This window comes from Peromyscus leucopus, chromosome 14 (genome assembly GCF_004664715.2).
Source record: "Peromyscus leucopus breed LL Stock chromosome 14, UCI_PerLeu_2.1, whole genome shotgun sequence".
Classification (NCBI taxonomy): domain Eukaryota; kingdom Metazoa; phylum Chordata; class Mammalia; order Rodentia; family Cricetidae; genus Peromyscus; species Peromyscus leucopus.
The window spans coordinates 84,807,776-84,824,669 of NC_051075.1; the positions used below are offsets into that span (position 1 = coordinate 84,807,776).

Here is a 16,894-nt window from a genome sequence, read left to right on the forward strand (position 1 = left end):
CCCATCCCTTTCCTTAAGTGCCCCAAGCTCTGTAGCTACCACAGAGCCTTTCACTCAGGTCACAGGCACAGGGATACTGGGAGAAATGCAAAGCAATTGCTTTTAAGAATACTTTGCTAGGAAGATCAAAATGGCTGCAACAGTATTAGGAGGCTGGGGCCCCAACTTTGTAGACTTTGTTATCTTGTAGCACTCCACCTTTACTAACACTGTTTTGTTGCTCTGACTCTCTATGATGCCCCAAAGCACAATGTAGCTCAAGCCGGAGGGCTCTGAAGTAAGACTGTTTGGACAACACCCCTAAATCACTTCCATAAAGGACACACTAGTGGAGATCCTGCCTGTGACCGCTTGACAGAAGTGGTACACTTCATCAAAGAGCCCGTCTCCAGCTCCATTGACCATGTTCTCTACACCAGAACTTCAGTTTTGGCCCTTTAGAGCCGCCTCAGCTTTCTCCACACAGGTTCTTCACAGCACACCTTACATGAACATTGTTTCCTCTCTCAGGGGCCTGCAGAAAGGGCTCAGCAATTAAGACTGCTTGCTGCTCATTCAGAGGATGTGGGTTCAGTTTCTAGCACAAACGTGGCAGCTCACAGCCATCTATAATTCCAGTTTCAGGGAATATGGCACCCTCTTCTGACCTCCATGGGCACCAGGCACACATGTGGTACACACACACACACACACACACACACACACACACACACACACACATGCACACACACGCACGCACGCACACATGCATACATACACACACAATATACAAACACACACACACATATAGTCAGGCAAAACACCCACACATGAAATAGAATAAATCAATCTAAATTAAAAACAACATATTTTTCTTCCCCTAAATGTTCTTGCCTTGAGTTCTGACCCAGGCCTGACAAATGGAACACTGTTCCTTCACGATGACCTGTTCCCAATAAGAAGGCTGTCTCCTCCTGCTGTCCCTTGGGGCTATTTACACTTGTCCCATAGGACAGTTCTTGGTAACGTTCCTTACCTCTTACAATGTCAGCTCCTCTAGGACAGAGGAAGCTGGCTTTAATAGCACACTGCACATACTGCTTAGCCCAGGGTTTCCCAGGAGCTCAGCACTGTAGCCAGCCTCAGGGACACACACTGCAGACATGGCCTGGAAAAACATACTCATCCCTTCAAACAAAGTCACTGAAATTCAAACCCATCATATGAATCCTGGTTGAGACGCACACTGGATTGCCAAAAACAGCTTTAAAACAGGTAAAGTGAACGTGTCTTACTTTGAGCTGTAGTCGGACTCTGGCCAAAAAGAATGCCCAACAGTTTTCCCTGGAGTCCACCATGCCAAGACCACGGACTTCATTACGAACCCCAGAAACTATCTTGTCTGTATCTTCATCATTGAACAGATCCGGGATATCACCTATTCCCAAAGAAAGAGCAGAATTACACAATGATGATGCAATTTACATTTTACAGTGGACTTTCTAGTGCTTGAAATGCTAGGTGAAGCTCCAATTTAAAGACAAAGTTTGAAATTAGAAATGTTATCTTCCTTTCCTTTTTTTTTTTTGCTCAGAACTCACTGAGAGCAAGCAGCTAGCTGCACACTCACATAAACCTCACACCCCACCACACCTTCACACCGACTAGACCTGCATATCCTCCAGACCCACACCCCACCACACCTTCACACCAACCAGACCTGCATGTCCTCCAAACCCACACCCCACCAGACCTTCACACCGACTAGACCCACACCTCTTAGACCTGCATCCCACTGGATGAGCACACCCTAGACCCATACTCTCTAGACCCTCACACCTATTAACGCACACAGACCCTAGACCTGCATCCCACTGGATGAGCACACCCTAGACCCATACTCTCTAGACCCTCACACCTATTAACGCACACAGACCCTAGACCTGCACCCCACTGGATGAGCACACCCTCTAGACCCCCCACATCCACTAGACCAGGCCCTCCCGGACACTCATACCCACTGAACCGTCACATGCACTAGACCAGCATACCCCCAAGACCTGCACAAGGAGGAACAATATTTACTTCAGTTCAGGCCTGCTGGAGGCACCTCTCATCCATAAGCTGACTAAGAAAGCAATATAGTTCAAATTACTTAGGTTTATAGCTTTCTCTCCAAAGAACTGCCCTAACAAACATCTCAAAGATAAATTATCTCTCTTTAAAGTTCATTGAAACTACACATAATTTGTCATTGGGAAAGATCTTTCGAGAAATGTGTCCATTTAATCACCCGATGCCAGCAAGTCATTAATCAACACAAGGAAGCTCTCGTCTAGAACGTGGGCATCTGTCAGCAGGAACACGGTGGGCATGTTCTTGGCTCCAGTTCTGACGTACAAATTGGCCAGATCTACCTGTAAGGAAAGGAAGCCATCGCTCATGTTTTGTTACAATGCCCATGGGATGCTGGGAGTGTGTGGCTGGGTGTTGGGAGGAACTGAGTAGGGGAATGTGGGACAGTGGCTGTGGCTCTCCTCCCAGTGACCTGTCACACCCCCCCAATCCTGGCATTCACTGGTGAGCATCATGTGATTTAGTGGCATCTATGGATGAAAACAGGCTGCTGCTGAGCCACGACCCCTTCTAACGAAGTGGATGTGAATTCAGTGATGCCTCTGTCAAGTATCACAGTGGCAGTCCTCTGCTCACTCCAACAATCACCTCTTCATTGAACACAGTTTTACTTTGTTATTTGGTCAGCATTATTAAAAGCACAGTTTTAAAAAAGTTTAAAATAGCACTTGCCACAAATTCCAGGCATTATTTTGTAAGTGCTACTACGGATTGAAAAGCAAAAGCTTAAATACATGGGACAGTTTTCTAAACATGCCGTTCCCATTGCAGTTGGTTCTCATGCTCTTATTCAAAGGGGAAGAAACCCTACTTGCAATTACAAAGGAAGATCTTCCCTTTCTGCCCTTTATTGAACACTGAGTTCACTTAAGGCAGAAACAAAACATGCTTGTATGTTTAAAACAATTTTTTTTCAGCCAGGCTTATGTTATTGAACCTATACAAATTACAGAAATGTGTTAATGTATTTGACCATGAAGACAAAAGTATCAGAGGTAACTCTGAAGAGATCCCCCTTCCTATACAGTTGGGAAGCCCTATCCACATCTCAGAGCTGACATGGATTCACTATCAGCTTGTGCTCTGTCTGCCAGACAAAAGGACCAGAAATACAATCAGCCCTCCACGGTCACAGGTTCAGCTCAACAGCAAACAAAGAATCAAAACAAAACACGGAGGGCACATTGTGTGTGTACTCATCCCTATAGACATTCTTTCCTTGTGGTTACTCCTAAACACTGCAGCACCACTACTGATGTAACATTCACTGCTGTGGGATGGTCTCTATGTCAAATTTCCCTGATTGGTCAATAAATAAAACACTGATTAGCCAGTGGCCAGGCAGGAAGTATAGGCGGGACTAATGGAGAGGAGAATTGAGAGAACAGGAAGGTGGAGGGAGTCACTGCCAGCCGCCTCCATGACAAGTAGCATGTGAATATGCCGGTAAGCCACAAGCCACGTGGCAAGGTATAGATTTATGGAAATGGGTTAATTTAAGCTATAAGAACAGTCAGCAAGAAGCCTGCCACGGCCATACAGTTTGTAAGCAATATAAGTCTCTGTGTTTACTTGGTTGGGTCTGAGCGGCTGTGGGACTGGTGGGTAATAAAGATTTGTCCTGACTGTGGGCAAGGCAGGAAAACTCTAGCTACAATTCACATCGGATTAGGTATTGTAAGCGACCTAGAGATGACTTAAAGTGCACAAGACCGTGTTCAGGTTATGTAGGAATGTGATCAATTTCATTGGGTCCTGGCCCTAAACCTCTGTGGATAGCAATGGGTGACTGCTCTGCCCTCTGCTTTCCTCACCCGAAGCTCTTGGGTCCCATAGCCTTCAGTCAGAGTGATCTGGAAGACCTCCAAGCTGCAGATGTAAGCTGCCAGCCGAGACAGGCTCTGCTTGCCACTGCCCCCAACTCCAACCAAGAGGGCGTGGCCTTGAGGGGTCCGAAGAATGCGGCTGATGCGGCACCTGGAGGAAGAATCAGCCCCCATCGAGTCATGAAATCAAAGTGTCTTGGGTTGTAAAAATGTGCAGAGACGAAAGGCCAGTTCTATTGGAATGATTTTGTCCTTGTTCGTATGCTTTTCTATCGAAGACAGCATCTAGTTTGTAACATTTGCCCAGAAACTTTCCCAGGAGGCACATTTGGACTCGTACTACATCACACTGCTTGAGAATATATGCAAGGCTTATGTATAGCTTCTATTTTTATTTTTTTGATTAACAAGAAAAATCGTAATTCTCAGTCAGACCCACAGTACAAAGACCTCCAGGGGAGATATCTATTTGCAAGAAAGTTTTGCTGTAGAACCACTTTGAAAAAAAAAATGGATTGGCTTGAATCAACAGACATTCTCCAATGTGCTTCATTCAAGGAGACTAAAGACTCATTTCTCTAAGACATATTTATTTACCTTTATTTTTTTATTTTTTTTGGTTTTTCGAGACAGGGTTTCTCTGTGTAGCTTTGTGCCTTTCCTGGGGCTCACTTGGTAGCCCAGGCTGGCCTCGAACTCACAGAGATCCACCTGGCTCTGCCTCCCGAGTGCTGGGATTAAAGGCGTGCGCCACCACCGCCCGGCTATTTACCTTTATTTTATGTGAGTGCTCTGCCTGCATCTACATATGTCCCTACTATCGAGTATGTCCCTAGTGCCTAAGGAAGTCAGGAGAAGCATTGGATCCCCCTGGAACTAGAATTACAAATGGTTGTGAGCCATTATGTCAGTGTTAGAGACTGAACCTGGGTCCTTTGCATGAGCAGAAAGTACTCTTAACCACTGAGCCGTCTCCTTAGGCCCTATCACTTGTTTCTTATATGATTCCTGCTCCCCTTTCACTAAAGGCGGCCTCACGTGTAGGCCACAACATTAGCCATTGTTATCTGAAATTTTCTTTCAAGACCAGCCAACCCCTCCTCCTGCTCTAGTGTAGAGATTCTGGTTGTTTGTACTAATGATATCATTGCTCCATTTGCTAGGTGTGAATACTTTGGTTTTAACATTAATGTAATACTAGTTTAGTTGAAGAAATGGCTCATTTCCAAACAACTCACAAAATATAAAGTATGCATATGTCCAACTGCAAAAGTTGGGCCTTATTATGTTTGCTTTTCTAAACAAACAAATCCCAGCCCTGGATGACCCATGTTGCTTTTGTTTTTGGAAAACTGAAGCTGGAGTCACTTACACCAGGGCCAATGTGTAACATCACTTCAAGTCTCCAGTAACTGAGGAGACAGGTTACTGTTACAAGCCTGGTGAGTCCATTAGCGTTTACATCATGTGACCACATGAACAAAATCACCTTGGGAAAGAGAGCAGGAGAGAAACCCCAGTCCAGAGTTAGGCTTTGGTTGCATCTTCAGGCATGCGTCCAGGTTCTTAGCTAACGGGATTCACTAGAGTGGCAATGTCCCTTTCTTCAGCGCTCAAGGGCACTCAAGTCATCCCTAATGCTGAGTCAATCTGCTTTACTCTTATAATCCCGGATCAAAGAAACACTCTACGGTTTGGGCCACAGAGAATCCCATACTGAAGATAATGTATGGGGGAAAGGCCTTTTCCCCTCAGGGTTGGAGGGGATTGGCTTCACCGGGTCACCAGGCTGCCAGCATATCCCAATGTCACGGGGAACAGTGTGGCCAATAAGTTACTGGTTTCCACCTAACCTCCCTGGTGTGTAATTAAGGGGTCGCTGAGAAGGTATCAATGAAACTACTGCCACTCAGCTTGCTTGAGGTAAGCGATGGTGGGGAGGCTCCTAGCATTTTCCTTTAGCCCAAGGCTAAACGTTTAACAATAACTTCTAAAAATTAAATTTCCTATAGCTCTCCTATTCAGAGTCACTTCTTTCATGAATAATTTTTCTTGCTTTTATTGATTTACTTTTAGACATTTTAACTCTTATCCATTGTTACTGAATAGAAAGGCCTAGGAGGGCGAGGGGGACAGGGACAAGAACAGCTGTGTTTGCTGTAAAGACGTAATTGACTTCCCACTTGGTGGCAACAGAAACTGTTTAGACGAGCAGTTTGAGACCCTGTGCTCAGTCCATCCAGCACCCTGTCCTCTGGCTCCTTAGCTTTGTTAAGAGATGCTCCGTGTACATAAGGCCTGTCTATGCCTCTCCAGCCTTATATTCTGCTTGCCCTGTTTTTCTAACCTGTGTTACATATGCCACAGCCACCGTGATCTTTTACTCTGTTATTTGAGCATTCACAGTTCAGAGCCACAATGACCCTCTGCAATGTACTTCTCCCTAATTTTTCTATAAGTCACCCCAGTCATATAGATCTTAGTTGAAATGCCACTTCCTCCCTCTGACACCAAGTTCCTCTTTAGAAATCCAAGACAGGCTGAACATCTTTTACCCCAAAATCTTAACTGCTCTAAAATCTAAAACATTTTACAGGTCTAGGAGTTAGATTACAGTCAAATCTCAACTATTAAAAATGCAAAAAACTACCTGGAAGTTATGTGTGCAAAGTTTAATATATGAGAAGTAAAGCGATGTTCTGATTAGGTTGGAGGCTTATTCCCAAGATGTATCATTCTACAAATACTTCAAAAACATGAAGAACATACCAGAAAACTCTAAACCCTTCTGGTTCTAGGCATTTTGGATAAGGCATTGCGTTCTCAAGCTGTTGTACCTTTTAGTATAACACATTACCCTCGGGACATTTTTCTTGATCATTTGTTCATGTTCTGATAAATCCTCACTTGGAGCACTCACATACTCAGAGAGCTTCACTGGAGAAGGTATTGGGAGTGCCCAGGCTGGGATGTGAGCCTTGATGGTCATGCTCTACCCCAAGCAAACAACTTCCTTTCATTTCCTTCTAAGATCTGCCATCCTTTTGTTCTCACTAACTGCTGTAAGACACCAAAGGAATTGTGGTGTTGTTTGCTTTTTCTCTTTGCGGGGCTCGCCGCCCAGCTCCCAAATAAATCAAATGGAGTCTTATTAGTTTTTATAAATGCTCAGTCTTATCTTGGCTTGTTTCTAGCCAGATTTTCTTAACTTTAAATTATCCACATTACCTTTTACCTCTGGGCTTTTCAAGTTCTCTTATTTCTGTAAATTTTACTCTTACTTTGTGGCTGGCTGTGTACCTGGGTGGCTGGCCCCTGGAGACCTCCTTCTCCGGCTACTTCCTCCCTCTCCTTCCTTTCTCCTTCTGTATATTCTCTCTGCCTGCCAGCCCCACCTATCCTTTCTCCTGCCTTGCTATTGGCCATTCAGTTCTTTATTAGACCATCAGGTGTTTTAGACGGGCACAATAACACAGCTTCACAGAGTTAAACAAATGCAACATAAACACAAGTAACACACCTTAAAATAATATTCCACAACAGAATCGGCCATGTCACTATCTAGAATGCAGCAGGCACTCAACATAGCTTACTTAATCCAGGAAGGTCAGGTTAAGTCCCACCCACAAATCCCACAAGTCATCGCTGTTCCGCTTTCTTAATACCCTTCTCTGACAGGGCTGCAGGGAAAGAAAATGTTCTGGATGGATCTTTAGCCTTTAGAAAACAGTTTGCCTCTATGTATGCAGTTAAGACTATGACGTAATTAACCGTGACGTGTACTTTAGCGCTGTAAGAAGAACTGTGAACGACAGCCACTGTGACCAATGAACTTACACGTGCCTCATGGCGTCTTCAAACAGCACCAGGTGCATGGCAGAGTGCAGCTCGTTGTAGTTGTCTACCATTTCTCTAAGAACTGCCTTCAGCCCTTCCCAGTCCGTCACGGGCATGTAACGAGGGTCTTCCTCACCACTAGCAAAGTGGCAATAAATAAGGGGCTGTCGCAGCAGCGTGCTGTCCTCAGCACCCTGCAGGAGGAGAAGGACAGGCTGTGGTATGAGAGCCACCTCAAGAGTCACCCGGGCAGAGACCTGCTTGTGCCAGCAGGTCTGTGCACAGTAGAGAGGACAGTGTCGATTAACCCAGACCCAGCACATCTGTGAATCTCAGAGGTTGTAGGAAAGGGAAGTATGCTTGCTCATCTGCAACCCAGAGTCTCTCTAACTCCAGCCTCATACCAGCCAGAGCCCAGAGAACAGTGACCTTCACTCACTTACTTTAAAGTACTTATGGGCAGCTTTCACCATTTTCCTCTGAAATAAGTCACAATCATTTGTGTCTATCAGTTTGTCTCCATACACACGAGATGATTCATGAAGCCACAGACGCATTAAATCTTCTGGGCATTTTAAACACTCAGGAGAAGCAAACAAAATCCCCTATATGAGAGGAATGGGAAACACACTTTTAATTCAGAAGACAGTGTCATTTTAAATAAACGCTTTCAGTATTTATTTAATTGTACACTGAATTTAGCAATTGTTCGAATCTTAGATGGTCTTTTAATAAAAAAAAAAACAAAACTCTGAACCAGATGTTGGGGTAAAAGCTGAAAGATCAGAGAAGCAGAGCAAGCCACAGCCAACCTCACCCCGACAGCACATCAGCTGACCCTGTCCCTGTTGCCATGAACCCTCAGACTGGAAAACTCCTGAGTCCTCACCTGAAAGGATCTCAGCTGAACTGCCTTAGTTCCTGTTTCTTCACTCCTTATATACCTTTCTCCTCCCTGCCATCTCTTCCTGAGATTAAAGCCATGTGTGCTTCCTAGCACTGGGATTAAAGGTGTGTGCCACCACTGCCTGGCCTCTGTGTCTAATCTAGTGGCTGGCTCTGTCCTCTGATCATCAGGCAAGCTTTATTAGGGTACACAATATATCATCGCAAGCAATTTGAAGGAAATAAACAGGAGTGGTGTGTATACACATGTACAAATAAAACTCATTTCACCTTCTGATAAGTGATACTATAGAAATTCAGCATCATACCCACTTAAAAAAAAAGTGTGTATGATGTTTTAACTGCATGTATGTCTGTGTACCACAGGAGTGCCTGGTGCCCTTGGAGGCCAGAAGATGACATCAGATTCCCTGGGACTGGAGTTACAGACGGCTGTGAACTACCATTCGGGTGCTGGGAATTGAACCTGTGTCATCTAGAAGAACTAGAAGAATTCAGCTCCCAACTGCTGAGCTATCCTTCTTCCTCATCATACACATTTCTTTAAAAATATTATTTATTATTATTTTATAAGCATTTATTTGCCTGCATGGATGTGTACCACATATGAGCAATACCCCAGAGGCCAGAGAGGGAGCTAGATCCCTTAGAACTGGAGTTACAGATCGCTGTGAGCCACCATGTTAGTGCTAGGAACTGAACCTGGGACCTCGGCAAGAGCCACAAGTGTTCTTCACAGCTGAACCAGCTCTACAGCTCCCTCATCATGCCCATTTTAAGGAATGTAACTAAAACTATTTCAAGAGTCAGCAGGAGCTCAAGCTCACACCTCTGCGCATTTATCTCACCAAAGCACAAACAGAATGATAGTAACAGGACACATCTTTAACCCTTTGATACCAGACAGTCTAACCCCTTTCACCTCACAAATTAAAAAAAAACCCAAAATCTAAAGATCCGATGTGAATTGTCCCCTCTTGGAAGGTAGATGCGGGTTAGCATGGATTGGCTATGCCTCCAGTGCCCACCAACAATGCCCTTCAGTATGTGGGGTGCGGGTGACCCCAGCCAGCTTTCTCTCCACACACAAGAACACAGAGGACACGGTGGAGAATTAAGCTGCATGAGGCTGACGGTGTTTGCAGGTATCAGATGAGCCTGGCAACCGGGACCTGAAGGCTAAGCAGGCAGGACCACATTCCAGTTCACCTTTTCTGTTAAGAGGAGGACTTGCTTTTAACAAAGCTTTGCAAAGCAGCAGAGCATTTCTGGCCGGTGCTAGGAATCCAGATGTGGAAGCAAACGGCTGTGTTATTACCAAGCTACTGTCTGATGCTGTGGTAGGGCCCTGAGGTAGCTGTGGAGTGGTTCTGAACAGAGCTAGAGGAAGTCCTGTGACGTTTTCTCATTCGTCCTCTGTACAAAGGAACTCTGAGTCTTAGACCACTCCCCCAGTACGTCACTGTCCACAGACACACCACATCTGAGACCTTTCAATCCCTCTTTAGGATTCCCTTTCTATAATCAGTAGTGAACACTGCCCTTTTACCATGTGTTACAGTTTGAATCTCAATGCCCCCTTACCCCACTTCAGATCACTAGGGGCACACCTCTGGAAGGGATAATGGGCCCCTGGTCTCTGTGTCTGTCCCTAACACACTATCCAATCAAGATAATTTTCAGTATCAAACCAAATGATCTGTAATTTAAAATTTCATACTTTAATATGTGTTTAAAGTGATGCATTGACATTCTATGCAAACACATGACCAATTACTCTTATTTGGCACTTACAATAATAAGCTCTTAGTTTACAAAGTTCAGATTTCTACTTTCACTGCTAAAATCACTATCTACCACGGTCTGTGTGTCTCCCTAAACTTATGCATTGAAACTTAACTGTGGGCCAAAGAGACAGGTCGGTGGGTGAGCCCGGCGACCTGAGTGCAGCCCCGGAACTCAGGCTAAGGTCAAAGGAGAGAACCGACTCCATGAAGACGTCATCTGACCTCCACAAGCATGTGTAGGACACCCACCCCCACACACACACACTCACACCACCACAAACACACACACACATCACACACACAGAGACACACACATCACACACACAGAGACACACACATCACACACACAGAGACACACACACATACCACCACAAATACACACACATACCATACACACATACACACACAGACACAGAGACACACACACACACAGGCACACACACACACCACCACACATCACACACACACTGAGACACACACACACACACACACAGAGACACACACACACACAGACACACACACAATGAAAAAATACTTAATTGCCAATGTGATAGTATGAAAAGGTGGAACCTCTGGCAGTTATTAAGTAATCATGAAGAGCTGACCTCATATAAACAGTGCTAGGTGTTTGCCCTTCTATCCTGTCTGCTGTGGGTAGACAAAATGTTCAAGGCACCATCCTGAAAACACAGGGCAGGCCCTCACCGGACACGGGACTTGCTGGTACCTTGACTTCAGACTTTTCAGTACCACTGAACTAGGAACAATAAATTCTCATTGCTTATGAATTACCAAGTCCCAGGTACCTTGCTGTATCAGCACAGATGTTGCACATCCTGAAGGGAACCACCATCTCATTGATAAAAAGGTTTGCCATGTTCCTTCACAGAAAGGTTTATGAGTAAAAGAAGAGAAACAGACACAAAATAACAAAGTATACTTTAAATCTGAAGTAGTTCTATAAATGAACGCCATAAGTTATACTGATTTTCAAGAAGCTAACTTGCCAGTTGAAATACCTGGAAGATATTTGATAGGTCTCTCAGATTAAAAATGTAGTGGAATTTAACAGCTGTGGGTACAAAGCTCTCTGCCATCATCTGATGGAACGCTATCGTTGCCTGGATCAAAGAGGGGCCAGTCTTGAGAACTGATGGGCAGAATGCTTGCTGCTGGAGATGGAAGCTGAAGATCTGGCCATAGATGGTTGTCAGTGCATCCAGCGATGGAAAGTTGAAGGCAAACACCGTGAAATGTCTCTGAAAAACAGGTAGTACATCATAGAGATTACGACCAAACCCAAAAGTGCAAACGAAACAAACCAAACACTCGATGTTTTACTCTCTCCTTTATTTAGGACCACTGCCATAAAATGTATTACCGCCATCTTCCCAGACTCTGGGTGGCCACGTGACCGGCTTGAACCTGGAGTGAAGCAGAGGTGACAGAGGGCTAGCCACTGTCAAAGGCTTGCTCTTCACATTTGTTCTCTTAGGCCCCTGACTTTCCATGAGCTTTTGAAGTTCTGCTAAAGGATGGAAGATACAGAAGCAGAGGCACACTGTCACCACCACTCAGCTGACAGCCATGCCCCAGACGCTCAAAGTGAGCCTAGGCAAGACCAGCAGACACCGCGTTCACATGCAGCTGACTCGGACGGATAGGTGAGAAGGCACCTTCTGTGTGGTCTGTTGCACAGATGTTAGTACCGGTTGACATCACCGTTATCAAGCTTACATGCACCCACAATACCACCACAGTTTATGTTTATGGTAACTTTATGCCTCATTGCCAAAATCTGAAAGCAAACGAACCAAGCTGTCCCTCAGGCAGCGAATGAATGAATTCGGTCCATTCATACAACAAAAGCCACTCAGCAAATAGAGAAATACCCTACTAAGCAACGAAAGGACATGAGGGGCCTACGTGCTATGGCTAAGGTAGCTAAACGAACAGTCTAAAGGGGTTACACACTTGATTCTCGCTACAAACTATTCTAGAAAAGGACATATTATTGAGATGATAAAGTGTTCAGTGCTTAAGTATTAAATATCCACAATATGGGAGAGAATGCTTAAAATTTAAAAGCAAAACAAAAACAAAAACAAAACAAAACAAAAAAACAAAAAACCAATTGATCCAAAAATGACTGAAAAGATTGTAATAACATCTCCCCCCCCCCCCCCAGAAGACATGCACATGGATCAGGACCACATGAAAAGATGCTCTGATCTCTAATCACCAGAGAAATGCAAACAGAACTACAACAACACTGCTGTGTTCCCATTAGTATGGCTGCTATAAAAAACAAAGTAGGAATCCTATGTTGACAAAGACGTGGAGAAACCAGAACCCTTGTGCACTGTTGGTGGGGGTGAAAGGGGACTTGGTCATCATAGAAACAGGATGATAGGTCCTCAAAAGGCTATAAACCAAATTACTGTCTGATCCTGTAATTCCACTTCTGGGTAGACAGTCAAAAGAATCGAAAGCAGGATTTCTGAGCGGTATTTGTGTGCCTATGCTCAGAACGGCTGGCTTTATTCTCCCCAGAAAGAAAACATGAAAGTGACCCAGTGTTCATGGGTCAGTGAACAGATAAGCAAAATGCAGCGTGTAAGACAAAACAGCTCATCCCCAGGTTTCAAAAGGAAGTCCTGCAATGTGCTACACATGTGATCTTTAGCACGACACGCTAAGTGAAGTACTCCAGTCCTCAAATAGTGTAGGTCTCCACTTATGTGAAGTACTTAGAGGAGGCAGGGTCAGAGAGACCGAAAGTCTGATGGTGACGCTCAGGGCCCAGAGGACAGAGGAAGGGGTGTCACTGCTGAATGGACAGAGCTTCAGCTTCACATAAGAGCCTCACAGAGACCAATGGTGGTGAGGTGGCGGGAGAAAATGTTTAGGATACTCAACTGTACACTTGGAATGCTTCGTTAAGCCGGTACATTTTATGTAACATGTATTTCACCATAATAACAAAACTGGAAAAATGATTTTCAAAAGATTGATGGTTGCAGGGGATGCAGAGGCAAGGGAAGGCTGACCACACAGCAGAAGGGTCTCCAGGCAGAGAAACTATTCTGTGTGACATTTTGATGGTGGACACCTGTCACGATCCATTTGTCAACCCCACAGAGCAAGTAAGACAACGGAGGAACCCCAATGGAAACTCTGAGTGTTAGTTAATAATTATGTGCCTCATCAAATGTAACTAATGCAAGAGGTTAAAGAGTTCAAATGAAGCAGGTGGTGGGTGGATGAGGGACTAGACAGAAATACTTCCAGCTCATTTTGCTATAAATGTAAACCTTAACTAAAAATATTGTATTGATTAGAAAGGAACATATCTGCTTAATTACCTGTCTAGTGAGAGTCTTACTTTATAAGCACCAAGAAACAAGATAATGTATTTTGTTGAGAGAGGTCTCACTAAGAAGCTCAGTCTACCTTGGAATTCACAGTGTAGCTTAGGGTGGCCTTGAACTCATAACACAGCCTCCTCAGCCTCCCCAGTGCTGGCATTTCAAGAGTGTGCCAACATACCCAGCATGATCTACATTTTGAATATGACATCTGAGGGCATCTAGATGGTATGAAACCCACCTGCAGCCTTGGGTTGACCGTGAAGCTGCCCACCATGGGATTCATGCAGGCCACGTACTGGCAGCTGCGGATTTCCTTAAGCGTCACCTTCTGTCGATCATACCTAAGGGACAGAAAACAGAACCTCCAATCTAAAAGCAAGATGACAAAACAGTGAGCCACCAGCTTGTGAAGGATTTGATCACAGACACTTGATCTTTACAATCGTTTTGCAAGCTTGACCTTCTTGGTCTTATCTGGGGGACATCAAAACCTTAGCTCAGAAAATGGAAAGTGACAGAATTGTTGGAGGCCAAAGCCAAGATCAGAAGCTGAATCAATATAAACTATTACTGCTCATCGATTTTCACGTGGTCCTCACAGCAAGGGTTGGTGGGTGGGCTGGGGCTCCCTCACCCTGTGTTTACTGTCATGGATAGGAAACCAGAGTGCCCACGTATGATCAAACGCCCACATCCTATAGGATAAAGCCAAGAATTTCTTCAATAACTTAGTGCAACTTAATTTCTGCACAGTTGCTGTGTTGCTTGACTACTTTTCAATCCAATCTTGCAAAGATATGAAGGGAAACTGTTCTGTTTAATATGATTAAAAGTAAAGAGAGAGCCTGGGGATATGGCTCGGTTAGTAAGGTGCTACACACACACACACACACACACACACACACACACACAGACCCGAGTTCAGATCGCCAGCATCCAAGTAAGAGCAGGCATGGCAGCATGCCCCTGAACTCCCAGCAGTTGAGGTGGGGGATCCCTGGGCCCAGCCAGTCTAGAGTCAGGGAGTTCCAGGTTCGAGGAAGTACCCTGTCTCAAAAAGTGAGATGTAAAGTGGCCTGGTATCGGGTGTAGATCTCTGGCCTCCTCACATGCACACATATGTACAGATGCGTAGGCAGACATACATGTGCACGCACATTAAAAACAAGACTAAACATTCTGGGATAATTCTGTGTTCAGATGTCCCTACCCTGTAATAACAAGTTTTTGGTGGATGGCAGAATACAGGGGTTTGCTCACCAGTGCCCATGGTCAATGTGCTGTCGAAGCAGTGCGTGAGGCTGGACGGTGCCATAGACGTCCACTTCGGGCATGTTCAGGTCATCAATGAAATAAACCAGTTTTTTATTTCCTCTTGGACCATAGTTACGACCAGCTTTTTTCTCTAGAGGTTTTTCAAGAATTCCTAAAAATATGTACATAATTTTTGTCACAAATGGCTGGCAGAATGTAACATTTCTACCCTTATTTTTCTAAAAGTCTTCCTCGTTCATGGTAATTCATTCATGTCAATTTTCTGGATGTGAGAGGCGGCTGCTGCTGCTGCTGCTGTCTGGAACATGGCCCCTCCCCATTGCCCTCCTGTTACCCAAGGTCATTTCGACCCTCCTTCTTTGGAAATCTACTCAACAAAGGTGTGCGGCACAGCACTGTTGCTCACATTGGAGAAAGTCTTGTTGCTGATAATGTGTCCTTTCACACTAGCTTTAGCTCATGGCTATCTGCTGATTCTGCCACAGCCTGGCCTCTCAATCCATCTCCATTTTCTTTGCTGGAGAGTCTAGGAGCAGCTCCCATTTCCCCCGAGAGGTTTCTAATACCTCTCTTCTTGGACCATTGGGGCACAAGAAGAAAGTGCATGTCACTACTACCCACGTGTAACTTGGTTTTCCTGGGCCTGTATGACTCTGTGTTACTGATGACTCTGAGGCACGGGGTGGAGAGGATCTGAGTACTGTTTCCTTGACATAGCATCTAATCACACGCTGAATCTTCAGACTACAAACATCTTTGAGCAAAGAAGATGTGTGTGTGTGTGTGTGTGTGTGTGTGTGTGTGTGTGTGTGTTATTGTTGTTATATCCCTACTGATGACATTTGTTATTATTATTCATTTGCTAGATAAACAAACAAGTATATAGTAGATAAACACCTTTGGCAAACAACTGTTCCACATTTCCAGATGTTGGCTGGACATTAGCTCTACTGCCACTTGGGTGTTCGTACCTCTTTCTAAATGCATCTTTACACTATCTCTTATGCACAGATAGACAGACAGACACACACACACACACACACACACAGACACACACACACACACACACAGACACACACACACACACACACACACACACACACACACACACACACACGGAGGGAGCGAGGAGGGAGGGTGGGAGAGAGAACCTAAAGTCAATAAGACAACCATCTTTGAGCTTTTGTGATAAGCCTTCCTCACATCTTATGTTCTGCCTCTGTTTTTCTAAGCTGGGCACATTCAATTTCATTGTGTCATATGTGTCTATGATAATTGTTTTTCCATATGTTTGGTTGTTTTCATATGTTGTGTCAAAAAAGATTTTTTAAGAAGCTGTGGCCCCTTTTAAATTCCCCTTTTAAATTCATTTTTGTTATGTACCAAAAAATTATTTTTGGCATGTCCAAATATGTAACAATTCAAACTTAAATATTGTGATCAATATTAAGGCCTGATAGATACATACTATTTTACAAATTCAGGTATCTAAACATCTTAAAATCTGTTAAAATAATAATCTTTGAGAATACTTTAGCCAGGCACAGTGGCACAAGCTTTTAATCCCAGCGTTTGAGAGGTAGAGGCAGATAGATCTCTGAGTTTGAGGCTAGCCTAGTCTACATAATGAGTTCCAGAGAAGCCAGGTCTATATAGAGACTATGTCTCAAAAGAGCGGGAGAGAGAGGGGGAGGGAGGGAGGGAGAGAGAGAGGGAGAGAGAGAGGGAGAGAGAGGGAGAGAGAGAGGGAGGGAGAGAGAGAGGGAGAGAGAGAGGG

General features: G+C 44.5%; 1 protein-coding gene across 2 annotated transcripts in view; it reads right to left on the reverse strand.

Moving 5' to 3' along the window:
- The window catches only part of Dnah11 (dynein axonemal heavy chain 11), a 314,894-nt gene that overhangs the window by 127,731 nt on the left and 170,269 nt on the right, over nt 1-16,894 (reverse strand). For both annotated transcript variants that reach the window (XM_028880929.2, XM_037210919.1), the window contains exons 47-54: nt 15,103-15,268; nt 14,081-14,183; nt 11,491-11,730; nt 8,222-8,383; nt 7,779-7,972; nt 3,930-4,092; nt 2,273-2,396; nt 1,275-1,417 (exon numbers count right to left, since the gene is read on the reverse strand). In XM_028880929.2, coding sequence (XP_028736762.1) covers nt 1,275-1,417; nt 2,273-2,396; nt 3,930-4,092; nt 7,779-7,972; nt 8,222-8,383; nt 11,491-11,730; nt 14,081-14,183; nt 15,103-15,268 — 1,295 coding nt within the window. The remainder of the gene's footprint in view (nt 1-1,274; nt 1,418-2,272; nt 2,397-3,929; nt 4,093-7,778; nt 7,973-8,221; nt 8,384-11,490; nt 11,731-14,080; nt 14,184-15,102; nt 15,269-16,894) is intronic.